Source organism: Eleutherodactylus coqui, chromosome 1 (genome assembly GCF_035609145.1).
Source record: "Eleutherodactylus coqui strain aEleCoq1 chromosome 1, aEleCoq1.hap1, whole genome shotgun sequence".
Classification (NCBI taxonomy): domain Eukaryota; kingdom Metazoa; phylum Chordata; class Amphibia; order Anura; family Eleutherodactylidae; genus Eleutherodactylus; species Eleutherodactylus coqui.
In genome coordinates this window covers 525,127,271-525,147,323 of record NC_089837.1, presented here as the reverse complement: position 1 = coordinate 525,147,323, position 20,053 = coordinate 525,127,271, and the positions used below count along the sequence as shown (strand labels likewise).

At 48.3% G+C, this 20,053-nt stretch overlaps 1 protein-coding gene across 2 annotated transcripts in view; it reads right to left on the bottom strand.

Annotated features, from left to right (window-relative positions):
* Positions 1 to 19,602, bottom strand: part of ARHGEF17 (Rho guanine nucleotide exchange factor 17) — a 208,515-nt gene extending 188,913 nt beyond the window's left edge. The window contains exons 1-2 of one of the 2 annotated variants that reach the window (XM_066588323.1): positions 19,583 to 19,602; positions 12,872 to 17,372 (exon numbers count right to left, since the gene is read on the bottom strand). In XM_066588323.1, the coding sequence (XP_066444420.1) occupies positions 12,872 to 16,699 (3,828 nt within the window). In that variant the 5' untranslated portion in view covers positions 16,700 to 17,372; positions 19,583 to 19,602. Of the gene's footprint in view, positions 1 to 12,871; positions 17,373 to 19,310; positions 19,420 to 19,582 lie in introns of those variants that run through there. The other variant, XM_066588322.1, reaches the window with a different exon arrangement.
* Positions 19,603 to 20,053: the final 451 nt, after the last annotated feature.

Genomic DNA, 20,053 nt, shown 5'->3' with positions numbered 1-20,053 from the left:
TGTGATCACAACCCTACTGTACGTGTTTCCATAAGACGATGTTCACGCCATAGGAAATAGTGGCGGAAAAATCCAATGCAGATTTTCATTTCAACATGATGGAGATCTGTGCGTGTCATCCACGGACCCGGGGGACCTGCAGGCGGGCTGGGACGCTTCCGCGCGTGGATGACGGGGGACCCGCACACGGGCTGGGACGCTTCCGCGCGTGGATGACGGGGGACCCGCACGCGGGCTGGGACGCTTCCGCGCGTGGATGACGGGGGACCCGCACGCGGGCTGGGACGCTTCCGTGCGGGGATGGCGGGGGAGCCGCACGCGGGCTGGGACGCTTCCGCGCGTGGATGACGGGGGACCCGCACGCGGGCTGGGACGCTTCCGCGCGTGGATGACGGGGGACCCGCACGCGGGCTGGGACGCTTCCGCGCGTGGATGACGGGGGACCCGCACGCGGGCTGGGACGCTTCCGTGCGGGGATGGCGGGGGAGCCGCACGCGGGCTGGGACGCTTCCGTGCGTGGATGGCGGGGGACCACACACACAGAAGCAGAAAGAAGATAACCCTCAAAGTGAACGGAGCCTTCTGATTGGGTAAAGCTATATATGACCGAGCTCCTGCCTGGATGGGCCAACGTACGTTGCATTCCTTGGAACCTCCAGGTGATGCATATTCTTGCCACCAGACCTGCACGGTCGTGCCCAGGAGAACCCGTCCAGAAAACCGCCTGCTAGATAAAGTGCGCTCTGCCTGCCAGGAACAAGCCGGCTCTCGCCAGCTGCAGGACGGAGTTGGCACATTTTGGTTTAGAACTTTTACCTGGATGAAAGTTTGTCTTAACCCTTTAAGTGAGGAAGATATGTTTACGCTCAGGGACTAGATATATAGATGCATCCCCTAAGAAACAGCCCCCCCAGGTCAGCGCTTCATGGGGTTAATCTCTACTGGACTATTGGGGCCATTTTACCCTTCATGACCGCAATACACCTTTTTACTGACCTCACTAATGGGCGGTAAACCTGCACAAGCATCTTTGTAAGGCGGTGGCTTGGCTGACTGTCATAGGCTTCGTAGAAAGTAATGCAGTGTACTATCCTAGCAATTAAATGATTGCATCTTCAAGATCCCTTGAGGAACTAAAAAAAAAAAAAAAAAAAAAAAAGGGGGGGGGGGGGGTGTCTATAAAAGTTACAACAAAGGTTTAAAAAAAAAATATGAAGAAATATTAAAGTCTTCTTGGCAGTTCATACAAAACATATGCAGGGGGCGACACTGAGCAAAGAGGAAAAGCTCCTCCCACAGTAAACAGAATATGAAATCCGTGCTCTTCCGAGATGTGAAGGAAAACCTTCAGAATAGAAACGTGGGGTTCAGGCCTAATTTTTAAAAACATGATGTTACCGTCAGCGCGGACTGGAGCCGTACTGTAATAACCTGCGGTGTTATAAGTGGGCAGCCGCTGACTGACCGCAGATGTACACCAACCGTACAGGAAGTGACTATTTATATACGCCGTCACTACTTCTCCTAATTTATACCGTAGCGGACGCCAGCAGGGCCGTGACACGATGCAGATCGGAGGTTGATTTCTTTTTTCTTTTTTGTTTAACTTTATTTAATTGGGTCTGATTGCGCTAGATTGCCGAGATCTGGTCTTTATAAGACGCTTCGACTCCTGGCAGCAGCGTGACAGCTGCCAGCTGGATTATTCCCTAAAACTAAAAACAAAAAACACGGAGGAATTTTTAGTTTTAAGGCATAGTAAGAAGAATTGGCTGAAAATATAAACTTTTTGTGCTCCTCTTGTGAAATCGTAGCAGATGTGGAGCGAACGCAGAGACGCTTCACACTCAGGAGTCAACGCAGCCCTTCAGTAACTTTGCACATACTTTGCTTTACACGTTTCGCGCTGATCCTGCGTTACATCAGCTTTGATACTCCAGTTCCCTCCATAATTTTGCTGGTTTCCCGTTAGATTTCTAGGTATTGGACCCTCAGGCAATGTATTGTGGGGGAACACTGTAGAGTAGTTCGCTGCTAAAAAAAAAAGAAAAAAAATGTTTTTGAAAGAGCTAAATGAATTTTGAAGTTGTGTCTAGGAGGAGGAGAGTGTGCCTGTCACCAGAACAGGGGAGGGGAAAAGAGGCGTGCCCGACACCACGGCAAGACAGGGAGAGGAGAGGGGAGGGGCGTGCCCGACACCACGCCAGGACAGGGAGAGGGAGAGGGAGAGAGGAGGGGCGTGCCCGACACCACGCCAGGACAAGGGAGAGGGAGAGGGAGAGAGGAGGGGCGTGCCCGACACCACGCCAGGACAAGGGAGAGGGAGAGGGAGAGAGGAGGGGCGTGCCCGACACCACGCCAGGACAAGGGAGAGGGAGAGAGGAGGGGCGTGCCCGACACCACGCCAGGACAGGGAGAGGGAGAGAGGAGGGGCGTGCCCGACACCACGCCAGGACAGGGAGAGGGAGAGAGGAGGGGCGTGCCCGACACCACGCCAGGACAGGGAGAGAGGAGGGGCGTGCCCGACACCACGCCAGGACAGGGAGAGGGAGAGAGGAGGGGCGTGCCCGACACCACGCCAGGACAGGGAGAGGGAGAGAGGAGGGGCGTGCCCGACACCACGCCAGGACAGGGAGAGGGAGAGAGGAGGGGCGTGCCCGACACCACGCCAGGACAGGGAGAGGGAGAGAGGAGGGGCGTGCCCGACACCACGCCAGGACAGGGAGAGGGAGAGAGGAGGGGCGTGCCCGACACCACGCCAGGACAGGGAGAGGGAGAGAGGAGGGGCGTGCCCGACACCACGCCAGGACAGGGAGAGGGAGAGAGGAGGGGCGTGCCCGACACCACGCCAGGACAGGGAGAGGGAGAGAGGAGGGGCGTGCCCGACACCACGGCAGGACAGGGAGAGGGAGAGAGGAGGGGCGTGCCCGACACCACGGCAGGACAGGGAGAGGGAGAGAGGAGGGGCGTGCCCGACACCACGGCAGGACAGGGAGAGGGAGAGAGGAGGGGCGTGCCCGACACCACGGCAGGACAGGGAGAGGGAGAGAGGAGGGGCGTGCCCGACACCACGGCAGGACAGGGAGAGGGGAGGGGCGGGGCGTGCCCGACACCACGGCAGGACAGGGAGAGGGGAGGGGCGGGACGTGCCCGACACCACGGCAGGACAGGGAGAGGGGAGGGGCGGGACGTGCCCGACACCACGGCAGGACAGGGAGAGGGGAGGGGCGGGACGTGCCCGACACCACGGCAGGACAGGGAGAGGGGAGGGGCGGGGCGTGCCCGACACCACGGCAGGACAGGGAGAGGGGAGGGGCGGGGCGTGCCCGACACCACGGCAGGACAGGGAGAGGGGAGGGGCGGGGCGTGCCCGACACCACGGCGGGAGAGGGGAGGGGCGGGGCGTGCCCGACACCACGGCAGGACAGGGAGAGGGGAGGGGCGGGACGTGCCCGACACCACGGCAGGACAGGGAGAGGGGAGGGGCGGGACGTGCCCGACACCACGGCAGGACAGGGAGAGGGGAGGGGCGGGACGTGCCCGACACCACGGCAGGACAGGGAGAGGGGAGGGGCGGGGCGTGCCCGACACCACGGCAGGACAGGGAGAGGGGCGGGGCGTGCCCGACACCACGGCAGGGCAGGGAGAGGGGCGGGGCGTGCCCGACACCACGGCAGGACAGGGAGAGGGGCGGGGCGTGCCCGACACCACGGCAGGACAGGGAGAGGGGCGGGGCGTGCCCGACACCACGGCAGGACAGGGAGAGGGGCGGGGCGTGCCCGACACCACGGCAGGACAGGGAGAGGGGAGGGGCGTGCCCGACACCACGGCAGGACAGGGAGAGGGGAGGGGCGTGCCCGACACCACGGCAGGACAGGGAGAGGGGAGGGGCGTGCCCGACACCACGGCAGGACAGGGAGAGGGGAGGGGCGTGCCCGACACCACGGCAGGACAGGGAGAGGGGCGGGGCGTGCCCGACACCACGGCAGGACAGGGAGAGGGGCGGGGCGTGCCCGACACCACGGCAGGACAGGGAGAGGGGAGGGGCGTGCCCGGCACCACGGCAGGACAGGGAGAGGGGGCAGTGCCATTCTTCGTACAGAAGAGGAGAGAGGGGTTTGAGCCTTTCTCCACAGTAGGAGTGGGCATCCCTTACAGCTCAATATGTTCCACATTTCAACTTACCATCTGAATACAGCCATATATAATAAATTGTAGAAGGAAATTTTATGTGACAAATTCTACAATGTATCTGCGGTCCTCAGTCTTATAATCCCCACATCAGAACACGGTCCGTAAATTACAGAACAAATTCACAGACACACACATAGGTTCTAATATCAAGTCATTGGGTAAAAGTTCAGGCCGGTCATACACTTCCATGGCTCCATAACCATCTCAACCACCTCTAGATTACTGGACCCTGAAGAGAAGCAGCTTACCAAGAAACAAGGCCGAACGCTTGAAACAAGGCTAACGTGAAGAAAAGGAGCTAGAACCTCCCGGGCCCAATACACGGTTCATTACCAAAATTCAAAAACTTTTTTCTATTGACGACTGTCTGGAAAAAGTCCAGACAAAGTGAAATGATTATGTTGTAGACCAAAACCTCCACGCTGCTTTCATCTCAAGGGTCCCGAACGAGCCAAAAACATGCAAGACGACGAGTAGGAACGTAGAATCTTTTCTACATATCTTTGAAGTTTCTTTTGGAATATACAGTACGCTGCTTATAGAGCGGAGAAGGTGAACAAAAGGGAATTAGGAGAGGACTAGCAAGTTCTGCCAGTCTCTACCATTAGGACTACTCAGAGTTTTTGGAAAACAGGGGATGATTTGGTTGATTTGAAGTTGTAGTATCTGTAGGAGAGTATTGGAGCTCATGACAGGGCCTGTCAAAAACAGAAGCCAAGCCTTCTCAACATGCTGTAGCATCTTGTATGGTTCTTAGTGGATATTAAATGACAAACAATAAGGCTCTGTGGTAAATTACCACAACATCTGGCTGAGGTATAGAGTTGCATCTTAACCACACAACTTTCAACATGGTCTAATTCTTTAGTGGCAGAGCCTCGCCGTTCCTGGTACAAAGCATCGTGGTTCCCACATTTCTCCTGGTACAGATCACATCAGCGGCATGGTTAACATCTAGATACTTGAACCTCAACTGTCCTTGACTAAGTCTTATTCTAGACCGATCATGAGAAGACCTTGATCATTCGAGAAGACAAGCCTTAGAAGAGGCAGAAGAAGATTAGGACCAACAATAAGATGGGTGGAGACCATCACTGAAACGTTGCGAAGCCTGAAACAGAAACACAGGCCAACACAATTCAGAACTTTCTGGAGAAACATTGGTCCTATGGGAACTGAAATCAACTTGACGGAGCTTGATAACAATCCAGAATCAGCAGTTGGAAGACTTTGCCATAGCTGTCTGTACCATCTGACTCGTTATCAGTATTTGACACCCCTTAACAAATGTAACCATGGAGACACACAATTGAGCAAGCTACGAATGTTGCCAAGAAAATATATCTACACACCCCATAATGGATAGAAGACACTTGAACAACAAAAGAAATACAAGCAAATTGTTTTCAGTGATGTCACCGATTCTCTCCATGGAAGATGTGGCTTCTTGGGCCACAATCGGTTTGGCACTGGCTTAACTGAGGATCAGAGTCTAAGGAATCTCCTTTCTTCGCCCATAACCCTCCAAGGAAGTGTTGCCTCTCCCAGCTTGCTTCCCATATCGTGGTCATTAGACCAGAAGCGGAGATGTGGACAAGAATGAACCCAGGGGTCACGGGAAAGCTATCAAGATGCAACAAAACCAGAAGATATCAGGAAGATGTAATCGGAAGTGTAAAGATGAATACATAACCCCAAGTAGATCTGAGCTGATCAGACGTAAGATCACATGACCATCTGAGGAGAAAGAGGCTAGAAGTTTCAGACAATAAAATAATGAATCAGGCTAATACAAGGCCACTTATATATAATGGGGGGGATAGCAACATAATGAGGAAATAAAAAAACCACAAAACACTCATTGGAGTGGCCCTTTAAGAGATCGATCAATGCAACTGATTGATCGTCCATGCGATTGTGCAAGTAGAAACGATTCCACCACCTACAGATTCTGGGATGGAAGTGTTCCCCAGTCGTATTCTATGCACAATGAACAGCACATGCCCACGACCCGCTTCTTCTGGGTTCGGAGTGGTAACAGGGGCTCCTGCACTGGATGGCGGGAGACAAATATAGACTTATTCCTTGGGGTAAGAAGCATGGTGCCCACACAGGGCAGCCACGGCGGGCCGCTACGGTGAGTAAGACTACTCACAACTATGGTTGTTGGCCGGCCGTACTCACAGGGAACAATTATATTTACTAGCCATTAATATGGCTGGTAAAGTATAAATACTGGGCACTGGCCTTGGAACTTAATTACTCGCCAGGCCACTGGCTTACCAGCCTGGTAGCGACCTTACCCGGCTGTTTTTGCAGTTCAGTTACTCGCCCATGCAGAATACAGGCCACTTTTTGGGCATAGGTAATAAGGTTGTGAACTCGGGCTCCAGGGACTCGTACAGCTATTGCTCAGCAGAAATAATAGGACTTGTGAGCGTAAATAAAAGAAAGGCAACATAAAAAACCGCTATCAATAAATGACACAAGTTATTCAGCAACACACTCAGAAATGTCCCCCGCAGAGATCCAACGTTCACTTATTAATCTGCCAACTGCTCACAGCAGGAAACGAGCACTTATCAAGGAAAGTAAAAGACTTCCCTCCCCAAACAAGGTCATTAAATAAGGAAAGATTTCAAATCCCATTGTCTACTCAAAAGGCCAAAAAAAGTCAAAAACTCTCCAAAACAAATCTGCATCAGCCAGTTTTATTGTACCTAATCTGACCTTCGGGGCGTTATTGGTGAAGCGGCAAGCTTTTACACAAATAATACTATCAAAGATAGTAACTTAGGACCCCGGCAAGTAGCACGTCCATCTAGGCTCATTAAGGGGCTTGTATCAGACTCATGTATTAGCAGCTAGCTATAGTGTTGGGGTATTCCTTTAAATTTAGAAATCGTCAACAAGGCTACTGGGATCAGAGTTAACCCTTTGCAATCCAATTTTGGATTCAGGGTTTCCTAGGCGGCTTTCTCTTTCTGCCATTATACAATGGCGCCATCTGCTGGCTACAGACAGTACTGCGGTATGTGACATGCTGGAGAGGCCTCCGACAACAGAATGACCAGTAATCTACATTAAGAATACGCTGCCGGAAGTCTTCCAACATCAGAGCTGTATATCCTTCAATCAGAATGTCTTTACACGTCAGAGAGTGAATTGGAAAGGGTTAATAATAATAATCCTTATTTGTATAGCGCCAACATATTCTGCAGCGCTTACATAGACAGGGGGAATACAGAAAGACAAAATACAAAAATTACAGAACCATGGTTACATAGTAATCAGCTGATGGAAACCATAGGGGTGAGGGTCCTGCTCCAACGAGCTTACATACTACAAGTAATGGGGGGATACAGAAGGTAAAGGGGCTGGAGATGTGCACGGTATGGCGAGGTGGAGATGTGCACGGTATGGCGAGGTGGAGAGTGAGGGATGCTATACACATAGACAATGGCCAGGCCATATAGTGGCTGAATCTGTATAACTGCAGGAGCGGTTTATGATAGCTAGCAAGGCTTGCAGTCAGTAGGTCAGGGAGCATGTTATCAGGCAGAGTACAGAGGGGTTTGTTTAGGGAATGCGGTATGCCTCCCTGAAGAGGTGCGTTTTTAGAGCACGCCTGAAGTTCTGCGAGTCCTGGATTGCCCGGGCAGCCTTTGGTAGTGCGTTCCAGAGGACCGGTGCTACTCTAGAGAAGTCTTGGAGGCGGGAATGAGAGGTTCGAATTAGAGGGGTGCTCAATATGGTTTCGTTAGCAGAGCGGAGAGCCCGGGCTGGGTGGTGGATTGAGATGAGAGAGGCAATATAAGGGGGCGCTGCGCTGTGGAGGGCTTTGTGGATGAAGGTAGTAAGTTTAAATTGAATTCTGTGTTTAAGGGGCAGCCGGTGCAGTGACCGCCACAGGGCAGAGGCGTCCGAGAGTTCTTCCATTTCTCCAAATTAATTAGCAATGATCGTCAGAGAAAGAACAAGAAACAAACTGTGTGTTTAAGTCACTATTGTCTGAAGGAGCTAGCACAGGGATAGGGTTCTTACCCACGAGCATATATCAGCCTGCCGTTTTCATGGTCGGCCGATATACACTGTGATCTGATGCATTGGAATCCAATGCATCAGTTCATATGGCCGTATTCCCGAGACATAAAAGTGCCTGTCTAGCCCATATAGCGCCGGGCGTTTTTACGTCGGGCCGAAAAGATAATCCTGGAACTATCTGTCCGCAGCCAGCAAGGGGAGGAGGCGGGGCCTTAGCTCCGCCCTTTCCCCTCCCATTGCAAGCAGCCAGAGGGGAGGAGAGAGGAGGTGAGCCGGTGAAGGAAGGGAAAAGGGCTATGGCATGGCAGCCTCGGCGTATATGCTCTGGGGCCCATGCCGCCTGAACGGGCACACAGATCTTAGATTTATGTGCCCGTTCATGAGTTTTTACTCCCCAGATCGTAGCGTAAAACGGCGGCCGATATACGCGCGTGGGAATAAATCCTTATCTTTATTAATAGTGCAAAGTAGAGCAAAGAAATGTTTAGTTGTCCAATCACAGGGGACAACACCCTATTTTACACCTCATTGCTGTAGAAAAGTGGCAATTCATTACGGAAACTTTAGTACTGAGAGAAGACTTAATAGCGGTCTACAAATATCTGAAGGGCCGACACAGCGCAGAGGGATCAGCCCTATTCTCATCTGCACAAGGAAAGACTAGAAGCAATGGGATGAAACTGAAAGGAAGGAGACAGAGATTAGATATTAGACAGTGAGTGGGATCAATGAGTGGAACAGGTTGCCACAGGAGGTGGGGAGTTCTCCTTCAATGGAAGTCTTCAGAGGCGGGACAGACATCTGTCTGGGATGATTTAGTGATCCTGCACTGGGCAGAGGGGTTGGACCCGATGACCCCGGGGGTCCCTTCCAACTCTACTATTGTAGGATACTGATGAATGAATACATGATGTGACGGGGGCATACATTAACTACATTGATAAGAGTAAGGAATGTGGATACAGTGACTACATATGGTGATAAGGAAACGCTCAAGACCCCAACTGCCAAACACACAACTCAGACAACCCCTGAACTAGCCTTTACCAAGCAGACTTAATAAAACCAGGTTTTGTCATTGAATACATTAAATATATAAATTAGATTTTTTTTTGCCAAAAGGTACAAGAACACCTCCCAGAATGGGCCCGATTACTGCTGCAGACTGGAGGCAGCCATTTTGTGGGTTCTACCAATTTTTGTTGGGATGCAACCTATTAACTCACGCTTTCACAAAGTATGCCGGCTCCCAAAGTGGCTGCCTCTATATAGGTTAGACTTCTTGTGTGTCATCAGGTGGATTTCTATTTAATGGATGCCTTGGTATGGAATAACCCAGTCTGACCGGTATCCTTGGTAGATACTGCCCAACAGCTCCATTGGAGAGTCCATGGGGTGAGGGAGGTTAATGTTTCTCCTTGTGCAAAGCACCTCAAAGATGTAGGGAATCTCATAAGCCATGCAATAGGTGGCGCTGGGGAGACATTATTCCATCACTTATTTGCATACCTTTTTCCCAGCAAGCATTGCATAACCGTTAATACTCACTACACCCTTGTGGAGAAACATTACCTCCGGGACTCCCATTGATGGCCTCTCCTCCAGCCAACCAGAACCCTACTGTGCACGGATGAGGGTCAAGAACCACGAAATAGCTGTCATGGGTGTTCTAGTTTGGCTAATATCCCTAGTCATGCTGCAAACCTTGTTCAGAGACTGAATATTCAACACAGAAGGTAGGTACCTTCCAAAAGGTGGTGCAAGTCAACGTCCGACCCTTCAACAAGCCTTGTAACAATAACCGGGCACACGACAATCTGAGAAGAGTCATTTCTGTGCATCACGCAAACTTCAGCGCACGAACCAGGGACTGGGTGAGTGTATAAAGTATATAAAAAACCACAAATCCCCAGCTCCGTGTTACCTCCCATAACAATTTATGGTACTGTAGGGATGTAGGAGAGGAGCCCACCCATTTTTGTGAACATATCTATGTATATGCAGACGCCTCAGTGGACAGTTTCGTGCCTGAACAAAAGTTTTCGGGCTAAAATGAAGCCCCGCCCCAGAGTGGGATGGGACGTAGCGGTGTAGCCGTTCTTCTCCACTCGCCATCTTGGACCGGAAGGAGGGCAGATGTGTAGAGAGCTAATGTGGGCGCCGCTCCTCCCTACGGGCCATGAATGCAGTTCCTGCCCTATGGGTCTCCGGCAACCCCGCATCTACCCTCTTGTCCTCTACCTCTTCAGTGACAAGTTCCCTTTAACCGCATGCAATGGTGGCTTTCCCATCAAATGCGGCAATCATGCAGAAAAAAATCCAGCGTGAAAAGAGCCCAAAACACTATAAACGAGAAAATAAAAACTACCTGACATAATATTAAGAAAAACTTTTTCCAAATTGTATTACTTGGGACCCCTCCATGAATACACCCTGTACTTTCTAGTACAGACTCGTAAAAAGAAAACTTGGAAAGACACCCAGGACTTTCATGCAGCAATACAAGCAAAACACTTTTCAAAGTCTTTCGGACACAGTTTGTTATCTGCTCCTCTGTTATCGGTCAGCCAAGGTGCCTGGGCTTAGAAGGACTAGAACAATAAAAGGCAATCTATGGGACCACACTGTACATCTCATAAAGAACCCAACAAAATGCATATCCTCCCCTACAAGCATTACTTTGAGCAGGACGGGGGTGGAGGTCCCTTCCAACTCTACAATTCTCTGGTTCTACTTGTAGGGAGATGCCACCATTGTAAGTGCGATGCGGAGGCACCATTTGGATCCACTGGAGTGCCTATAGATCCATTGCAGAAGGCCTGAGATGGTTATTTGGACGATATCTCAACAAAATGCTTTGGGAGATGAACACTCGAGTTTGGAGATGTTGAGTGGAGGTTAAAGGGGTTTACCATGCCTAAAATATTGATGAGCTATCTTCAGGATAGGTCATTAATATCAGATCGGTGGGAGTCTGCTATCCAGGATTCTCCGGCAGTCAACTGTTTGAAGAGTCCATGGTGCTCAGTTGAGAGCCACGACCTTTTCTCAGGCCAGTGACGTCATGTTCATTCATCACATGACCCAAGTGCCGCTCAATCCAATTCAAGTGAATGGGATTTAGCTGGTATATCGGCCACTGCCTCTACAATATCTATGGCGCTGTGCCCGGTAGGCAAAGAAGAGGTCACAATGTTTGTCCAAGCACTGCTACCTCTCCAACCAGTTAAAAAAAAATAAATAAAAATCGGCAGGGATCCCAGGCGGTAGTCTTCTAACTGATCAGATATTGACGACAGGATTGGTCATCAGTATCCAATTACAGAAAATACCCCTTTATAAGGGAAGGTGTCATCAGAAAATGGCCTACTATATAAATCATATTTTTGTTTTAAACAATCTTAGAATTTTGGGCTATTTTTTTTCCTTTTTTTTTATTCTCAGTCACAATCTGTATTTTTTTTTATTTTTTAAATCGCCAAAAATCTGCATTTTTCACACTGACAACAGAGCCTAATAAAAGGTTGAGACTTCCTGATTTGTAGTAAAAGCTTTGCAGCAGTCATCTCACATGACTGGGAGGATGACACTGGGAGGTGACACCTATATGTACATAGTACAGGATCCACCATAGGTGATATCACAGCTCACCTCCTCCTCCTCCCTGCACAATGGCCTCTGCACAGGTCACAGAGCATGCCTAGAACAGTCTCATTACAAGTCAATAGGTCCCTTCCTGTCCATTGTGTGAATGGCCCTTGAAACTGCCCTAGTGCAGATCAGGAAAGATGGCCACTCCCATAGTTAGGTATAGACAGCAGAATAAAAAAGGTTTTATAATCAGAAAATTAAAAAGATTAGCAAAAAAATGTTATATGCTTTTCTATTTGGTTTTAAATTAATAAAAAAAAAAAAAAAGAATTTGGGTGATATAGTCCCTATGGACACCAATTCGAGCATTGTGACAATACTGTACCTCTGTATAGCTCCAATTTCATAAAAACAAAAATTGTGCAAGTTGGCAAGCTGTACTCATGCATAAAGTTGCAACTTTTTGAACCCTGATCGCCATGCTTCATAAAGTGGGCAGGACTTAGGAAAAGGGCACCTGGCTCCAGAAACTGACAGAAACGATAGTGGTGCATAGACTGGCCAGAGAGGTTCTACATTTTTTTAAGAGGTGTACGACTCTTAATAAATATTGCCACACTTCACTCTTGCGCGTTCTATACTTAGACCTGCTTTTTATACAGCAGTAGAAGTAAATTTCCCTATTTAGTCTTGGGTAAAATATCCCTCCATTGTGATACCATATGGAGTCACCGAATGGCAGCACATGGAGGGGTTATGGTTCTGTAGTAGAAGGCCCAAGTTGTGATGATGAACCTGTTCGTGTTATGTTGCCTACTAAAACAGTGTAGAGCTAGACAGGTGGCCATATGATAAGTACAGCCCTGGAAGTACTAAACCGCATCCATAACAGCTCCTAGAACATAGGTCATCATCTGCTAATCTACAACAAGTTGGAACAGACACCAAATACATTAGGCACCATCAACATTACTAAAAAAAAAAAAAGACAAAGATGCAAGAATAAGCAGTTAAAAAAAAGTCAACAATTGCTTGTACTCACCACGTTGGGCTTGTTTCTGTTAACGGTTTCTTCAACTGGCTTGGAAACCTTCAATGGTTTTGGTTCGGTTGTGGTTGGAGTACTTGGTGCTGTTCTAGGCAAATCCACAGGGATGAAGTTAGTAGCATTACCAGCATTGGCAGGAACTTGCTTGGACACATCCTCTAAGGGACTTATTAAAACTGGATACTGTTTGATGTGAGGCCTTGTAGACTCCACGTTTGTCAAATGGGCACCACCATGGGCTAACACTTTGCATTCGGGAGGAGAGATGGGTATAAAGGTTGCTGGTTCACTTGTATGTCGTACATGTTTGCTTCCTTGCTTGCTTTTTGCAAGCGAGTCCTTTGGTTCCTCACCTTCTTTGTTGCTATCATGGCTACCTATCCTGTTTGTGCGCTTTTTAAAGCTGCGTCTAACCACCCTGGGAGATAGGACGTTTACAAGGTTTGGGTCGAAACTTAAACTTTGATTTCCCTCCAAACCATTTTCTTCCACATCAGATGGTAGATTCTCTGGTTGCGTGTGAAACTTTGCCTCCTCCTCTATCTCATCCATTTCTTCCAACTCAACCCTTTGCTCTGACAGTATGGGTTCACTGGTAGATGCCAAGATGGATTGTTCCAACTCTTTGGAAGGCTCGTTGGCATCATCTAGGCCAGCCGGAGACAATTCTCCACGACGACTTGGATCACTAAATGACTTTTTCTTAATGGTCTTACCGTTGCCCTTTTCATCGATTACTTTATCAAGAGCTCCAGGTTGACTTACTATATTTTGAATGACAGTGTTGTAATCCTTAACCCCATCACTACTGAAAGAAAGAACACTTGCGGCACTACCAGTGCATTCAGACAGAGCCGTAGCTGAAGAATCAGAGATCCCGGACTTTGAATTTAAAGATCCAAGGAGGTTACTATCCATAGAGAAGTTTTTAGCATCTTCGGTGATAGAGTACCTCCGATGAGGCATTGGATCGCTCAGAGATCTATAGGTCTCACTCCCAGACTCACCATTGCTCCCACTACTAGAGTCTGTCCCACTATTACCAAGAGATGGAAATTTCCTTCTTCGTCTAACAGTTCCAGGTGTTGGTGGAGCATCCATAGGTCCCTGACTGTTTGCCACATGGGAAGTGTCAGAGTATGGAGTGCCTTCCGAATTACCAGTATGAGATTGAATTGTGTGATAGTCTCCATTTTGGGCATGCAAAAATTCATTTTCTTCCATGGAAGTTTCAGTTGATTTCCAAACTTTAAGTTTCTGACCAAGGTCTCGATAGGAAGTACAAGGTGCAGGGTCTACCTCAGTAACAATGCCTTCATCAGTCAAGCTAGACTCATGCCCAGATAAGTCAGATATTTTCCTGGATGCACATTTGCCATCACCATCTTCGTCGACATTTATGTAAGACACGTCAGGCCTGTTTTCACTTTTGAGATGTTCAATCACTTCTTGATCAAAGTTATAGTCATCTTGAGACCCTATCTGCTTGATTTTCTCAAATACTTGCCTGGCTTCAAGAACGTATTGGTCATGCATTGCCTCTGGTTCATTATAGTTTTCTACCACATTATTAGCAGCTTCCATATGTAAAAAAATGCCATCGCTAGTGGATGGGGTGGCCAGCATGAGTTCTGACGAACTCTGCTTCATGGAACTGTGTGTGGATACACGGCGGGATCCCAGTTTGTCGGAATACGTGAAAGATTTTGTACGTCGTAATGTAGCTGTCAAGTCCTTTAATGTTGGACGACTACCTCGTTGCAGTCGGTTGTGTCCCACAAGTCTACCTCGGCCAATCAAACTTTGCTGCCCAGAAGATTCTTGGCAGGCCTCAAGCCTGGAGCCGGCTCCTTCCTTGTCGCTGGTTCCCCTGTTTTTCAGTTTTAAGTCTGAAAAGTCTGATTTTAAGTAAGTCAGTAAGTTAAGAGTATCCGATGTTATATCTGGGTTTGACAACGATTTCTTTTGCTTAGCATCCTCACTTTCAAGATCACAAGGTAGACCGTCGTTAACGCCTTCATTTTTCAGTTTGACAACAGTAGATGGCATTTTTGACCTAGGACGGACTGATGGTCGTGACATACCTTCATGTTGGCCAAAACTTGGCGATCGGTGAGCGTTTAAACCTCCCTGGAAGTTACGTGCTTGTCCAGCATAATAAGTATTGAAGTGGTCATCATCTTTAAGGGTTTCAGTGCTTGAATATCTGCTGCTGCTTCTAGAGCCACTGGGGCTAGGCATAAAAGGTGGAATGTTAACTTTTGAAACTCTAGACACAGTGGGCATGGGAGACACGGAAGCCAGCTGACCTTGAGTTACTGTTTCGGAAGCATTTCGGAAGTGTTTGGGCATTTCATGAGGAGCAGTGGTTGAGACATTAGCAGAAGGAATTGGTTCTAGAAAAGAAGTATCGGACCTGACTGTAGGAATTAGACCGCTTGGTAACAATGTAGACTGTGCATCCCATTTCTGTACCATGAAGTCCGACAGGTTGGTACCTTGGCCCAAGACACTTGCTGCATTGACTAATAGGTTGTGCCCGTCTCCATCAGAGTCTTTATTGTTACATACTACAGAGTGATTTTCCTTCTTAACAGAATGTTTCCTGAGACTTTCCCTGAGGACATCGAGCTCACCTTCCTCTTCGCTTCCTGATGAGGTTTCCTGGGACCTATTTTTATTAGCCAAGATGGGCAGTAAGGTGTTTCTTTGCAGTTCATCGATGCTGTAGCTGTCTTTGAGTCTGACATTATTAGGGGCTGTCTGTGGTTTGCCTAAACTATGCCAGGAATGTAAACTAAGTGATTGCTGCCTTGCCTCTTGTTTAGGTAGACCAGATGAAAGGGTGTGTGCTTTCAGGCCAAACGGGATACAGCTTCTTGGCGGAGGGGGAGGAGGCTGAGGTTTGGGACCAGTGTTAATAATACGGTGCTCTTTTGTATCCAAACACACAGTATGTTCTGTTTTACTCTCTGACAGTGCACTGCAATAGTTACTTTCCAACTTGGATGATGTATTTTTGGGCCAGTGTGCAGGGCCCGAAGGCTGCTCTTTGGTGTAATGGTTAAAGCCTTTGTCAATTGCGGTTTCTACAGGGCAAAGTCTTTGCTGCTCCATTCCTGACATCTCCCTTAAATGAGACCCTGGCTGGCCCGAGAGCCTTGGTTCTTCACAATCGGGAAATGAAGACGTCCTAGATGGAGTCTTCCTAGTGCTTTCTCCAAAAAGTTTTCTCATCTCAGTAACACTAGGCCAGTTAGTCCCTTCTGTCACAAACAGTTCCCGGTTATCTGGCTGATGTAGAAAACTACAGAAAGTGTTCACTTCTTCTAGTGAGATCCCTGAGCTCGGAGATTCCCTTGGGCTATGAAAATCATGCGACTTACCTGGCAGTGCCAGGGACAGGCCATCGCTCCCGGTAGGGTTTATAAAGTCTTGTCGACTGTCCTGAGAAGGATCGTTTGTACTGTTGCCTTCCCAAGATCCAGCCTGAAAGCGATGATCCGCACGCCTTAAGTTTTCATCGTCACTCACAGCCCCATCGTCCTTCTGCTGGGGCGAAAACCGCTGTGAAAGCTGCCGGACCGATGGGATATTCTGGTCTTTGCTGGCTGCAGAGATCTTGGACACCTTCCTAGTTAAGCTGAGGGATCTGGCAGGGGGACGATGTGTTTTTTGACATGTGGGTTGGGTGACATCTCCTTTCCCGGGCAGTTCCGTGCCTCCCTCTTCACTAAAAGCTTTTGCATTCCAGTTTCCCAGTTTTTTAAAAGACACGCTCCGGTATATACGAACTTTTCTCTCGGCATCTCTCTCAGCCATTGTTTAAAGGAAACACAACCCAAGGAGAAGGTTGGGGAGGGGAGGTCACTTTTACTGTGAACTTCCAGAAAAAAGTTCAACGGCAAAAACAAAAAGTCTTTGAGAAATAAGTTAAAATACATTCAAATGTGTAATCCATCTAGAAGAAGCCAACTTCTCCGATCCTAAAGTATTCCGTCTGAGTTTCCAAAAGATTGAGCCGAAAAGCCCATGGCAGACCCGCGATAAATCATCTTTTAGCAATTGTAGCAATTAATTCCACTTTAGTTCCTGTTGGTTTTACAGCGGTGAGATAAAAATCACAAGAATGGGGGGAAAAAAAAAAGTTTACGCAAAGTTTCCTTGACAACTGTTTAACCCACGATTGGCTCCGGCACAGCCCCAGCTTTCAGACGTAGCCATCACTCGCTGATCACTTAGAATAATGTACATCCCGCGTCGCGTTGCATTGTGCTGACAAGTCCCTGACGTTCCCCTTGTATCCCAGGCTTGCACATTTCCCAAAAAAACGAAGAAAAAAAAATTGTATGTTAAATAATCCTTTGGTCTTTCCAGTCTCTTGTGTGTTGATTTCACGTGGGAGAAAAACCCCGCAGCAGCCAGCTCAGCGTAGGTTAAAAGAGGCGAGGTTGGAGGAGAGAGTATGGGAACATTTTTTGTTTCCAACGTGTCCCTGGAAAAAAAAAAAAAAAAAAAGAGGGATTGTGTTACAAGTAATATATGGAAATTGTCAACATGGCCCCCTGTAGTGTAATCGGGACATCCCCTTTAAGGCAAAGCAGTCAAAATTCCTAGGCATTTACTGAAAATCCGAAAAGGTAAAAAGACTAACTTTTCATTTTTTGGACAAACGAAAAGCACAATGGATTTTCGTCGACCTATTTTTATACTTTACAAAAACTTGAATTTTAGCTCCCCCTGCTGGACAACAGCTGCATTACAGTTTCCCCTCTATAATGAAGGTTCGTTTTTTTCAGCCTGAAAGAAAAAGTAGTTCAAAAACAAAAAAAAAAAAAAAAAAATTCAAGAAAAAAAAAAAGAAAGAAAAAAGGAGAATCTCAAAATTTTAACAAATGAACGAATTTTGATCCGTGGAAGGTTATTGTTATTCCAGATAGTGTAGAGGATATGAAGAAACATTGTGGGACTTCTAGACCCAACAAGCTGCGAACATCAAGGCAAGAGCTAAACAACGACTTTGGCCGTGACCGCAGATCGTTGCGGAATCGCACTCTCATTGCAGTCAATGGGATCGCGGTGTGACTTGCAAGTTGCCACAACTGTGAGCCACAGATCACAAAAACTGCCAAACTCGCAAGTTGGCGTCACTGCGAGCTGCTCGGCGCGGATTTTGTGCAATCCACAGGTCGCGGCTACACCAATGAAAGAGCGCAGTTGCAGAGCTAGACAGCAATCGCGTGTCGCAGCCTAAGTCGCCGTGTAGCCCTAGCTTAAAGGGGGATGGGAGAGAACTTGCTGATCGGTGGGGGTCTCACCGCTAAGACCCCCGCTTATCTCAAGAACGGGACTCCTGAAGCGCCATCCGCCTCACTGCGGGATTACTGCACCTACCCGAAGTGAGGCGGACTGCAAGCAGTGCTTGTCGCGCAAGTGCACCAGCACGCCGTTAACTTTCAATGCGACTGTCGAGATAATGGAGCGCCATCCGCTTGGGTATTTGCGTCAGCCCCATTGACCCTTGAAGTTCGTGGAGCTCTGACTGTGTATGTGCCGCCAGTGCACCATTTACAGTGATGTCATTATGTAGGAAGAAGCGACAGGGCAGCGGGATATAGGTGTCCCGTACTTGAGATCAACAAGGGGTCTTAACGATGGGACCCCCACGATGACCAAGTTATCCCCTATCCTGTGAACCTGAAATTCCGATACAACCCCTTTAGCTCTGGAAGTAACGTAGGTAGGAGAAATCGATATCCATAGAACGTAACCTATACATTTACAACACTAGGCTATTAGATTGTAAGCTCCATAGACAAGCTCACTTCTAGCAATGTACTTCTTGTTAACCTCACTGTACACCCCCTAGGGGCTATTGATGTCACAGCGCCGTAGACAATGACATCACCACATGTCAACTGTCAAAATAAACACCTCTGCTTCCTCACCTGTCCTGTTGGCCCTAGGTCATTAACTATTAATGTGATGGCAAAGAAAAAAAAGAAACAAAAACACGAGAATTTTGCAAAAAAGTTTTTGCACAAAATTACAAGTTTGAATCAAAAAAATATTTCTAGGAAAATGAAGATTTCTAAAAATTAATTGTTTGCTGCAACTTAATATCAGCCCCCCCAAAAGTTTGTAACTTTTAAAAACTCTTTCATGCAAATGCACCCCCCACTTCGCCGTCATGATGTCATCTCTCCTTTGCAAGGGGGACCCGCATCACAGGGGGGGGTGGGAGACTGCGGATTGCTAAATATTTTGCAACCTGGAGCCTGCCTCATACTCCTGACATAGGAGAGAGAAGGAGGGGGACTTGTACAGGGATGAATTAAAAAAGGCCTCGCTCTCTTTTCGCTTCCGTACCTTTAAAAAAAAAAAAAATTTACAAACTCTGGGGAAAAACAAAGAAAAAAAACTTTCTCCTTACTGTAGTTCAGGTCTATAGTCGGAGGAGGCGCGATGATCGGCTGCAGATCATAGATGGAATCCGAGTCTTCCAAAAAAGAAAAATGCAAAAAATGTTGCAAATCAATTGACTGAAATCAGCAGAAATCCTGGAAATTTTCGCAAATTGTGCCCAAAATTGGAAATTTGAAATGCAAAAACAGCAACGAATCAGCTTCTTCTGTTCAGGTTCAAAGTTTGCATTGTCCCCTGCGAAGAAAATACAAAGAACAGAGGAGAGCGCCTGCTCCTTACCCTTCAAATCTTTCCTCCAGTCTAAATTTCAGAGGCTGCAGCGAGTCCAGGAATTTGTGTGCACCATCGTCTGCGCAGAGGGGGGAGTCATGTGCTGCAGAAGTTTGTGCTCCCCTCCATAAAGTGAGGCCTGGGGGGTCACATGCACCCCTGCGGGTCCTCAGGATACAGAGTATCACACACCAGTATCATGCAGCCCTGCAGTAGAGGCTCCAGTGCAGCCTGCATACAGGAAGTGCCCCCTCCTCCCCTATTTGTGCACTCAGATGGAATGTGCCAGTCTCTTCTCCTACACAGCACAGGCGAATAGCTGTAACCCTTTCCTTGCCTGGAGTGCGACCGCATAGCCCGAGTACGATTTTCCTGCGGTGCTTGTGGAGCTAAAGAGGAACTCTGCTCCTTGTGTGTTATCCCACGGCGGATACTGCCACGGCGATGATGTGGAAGCCGGACAATTCCACGCAGCTTCTG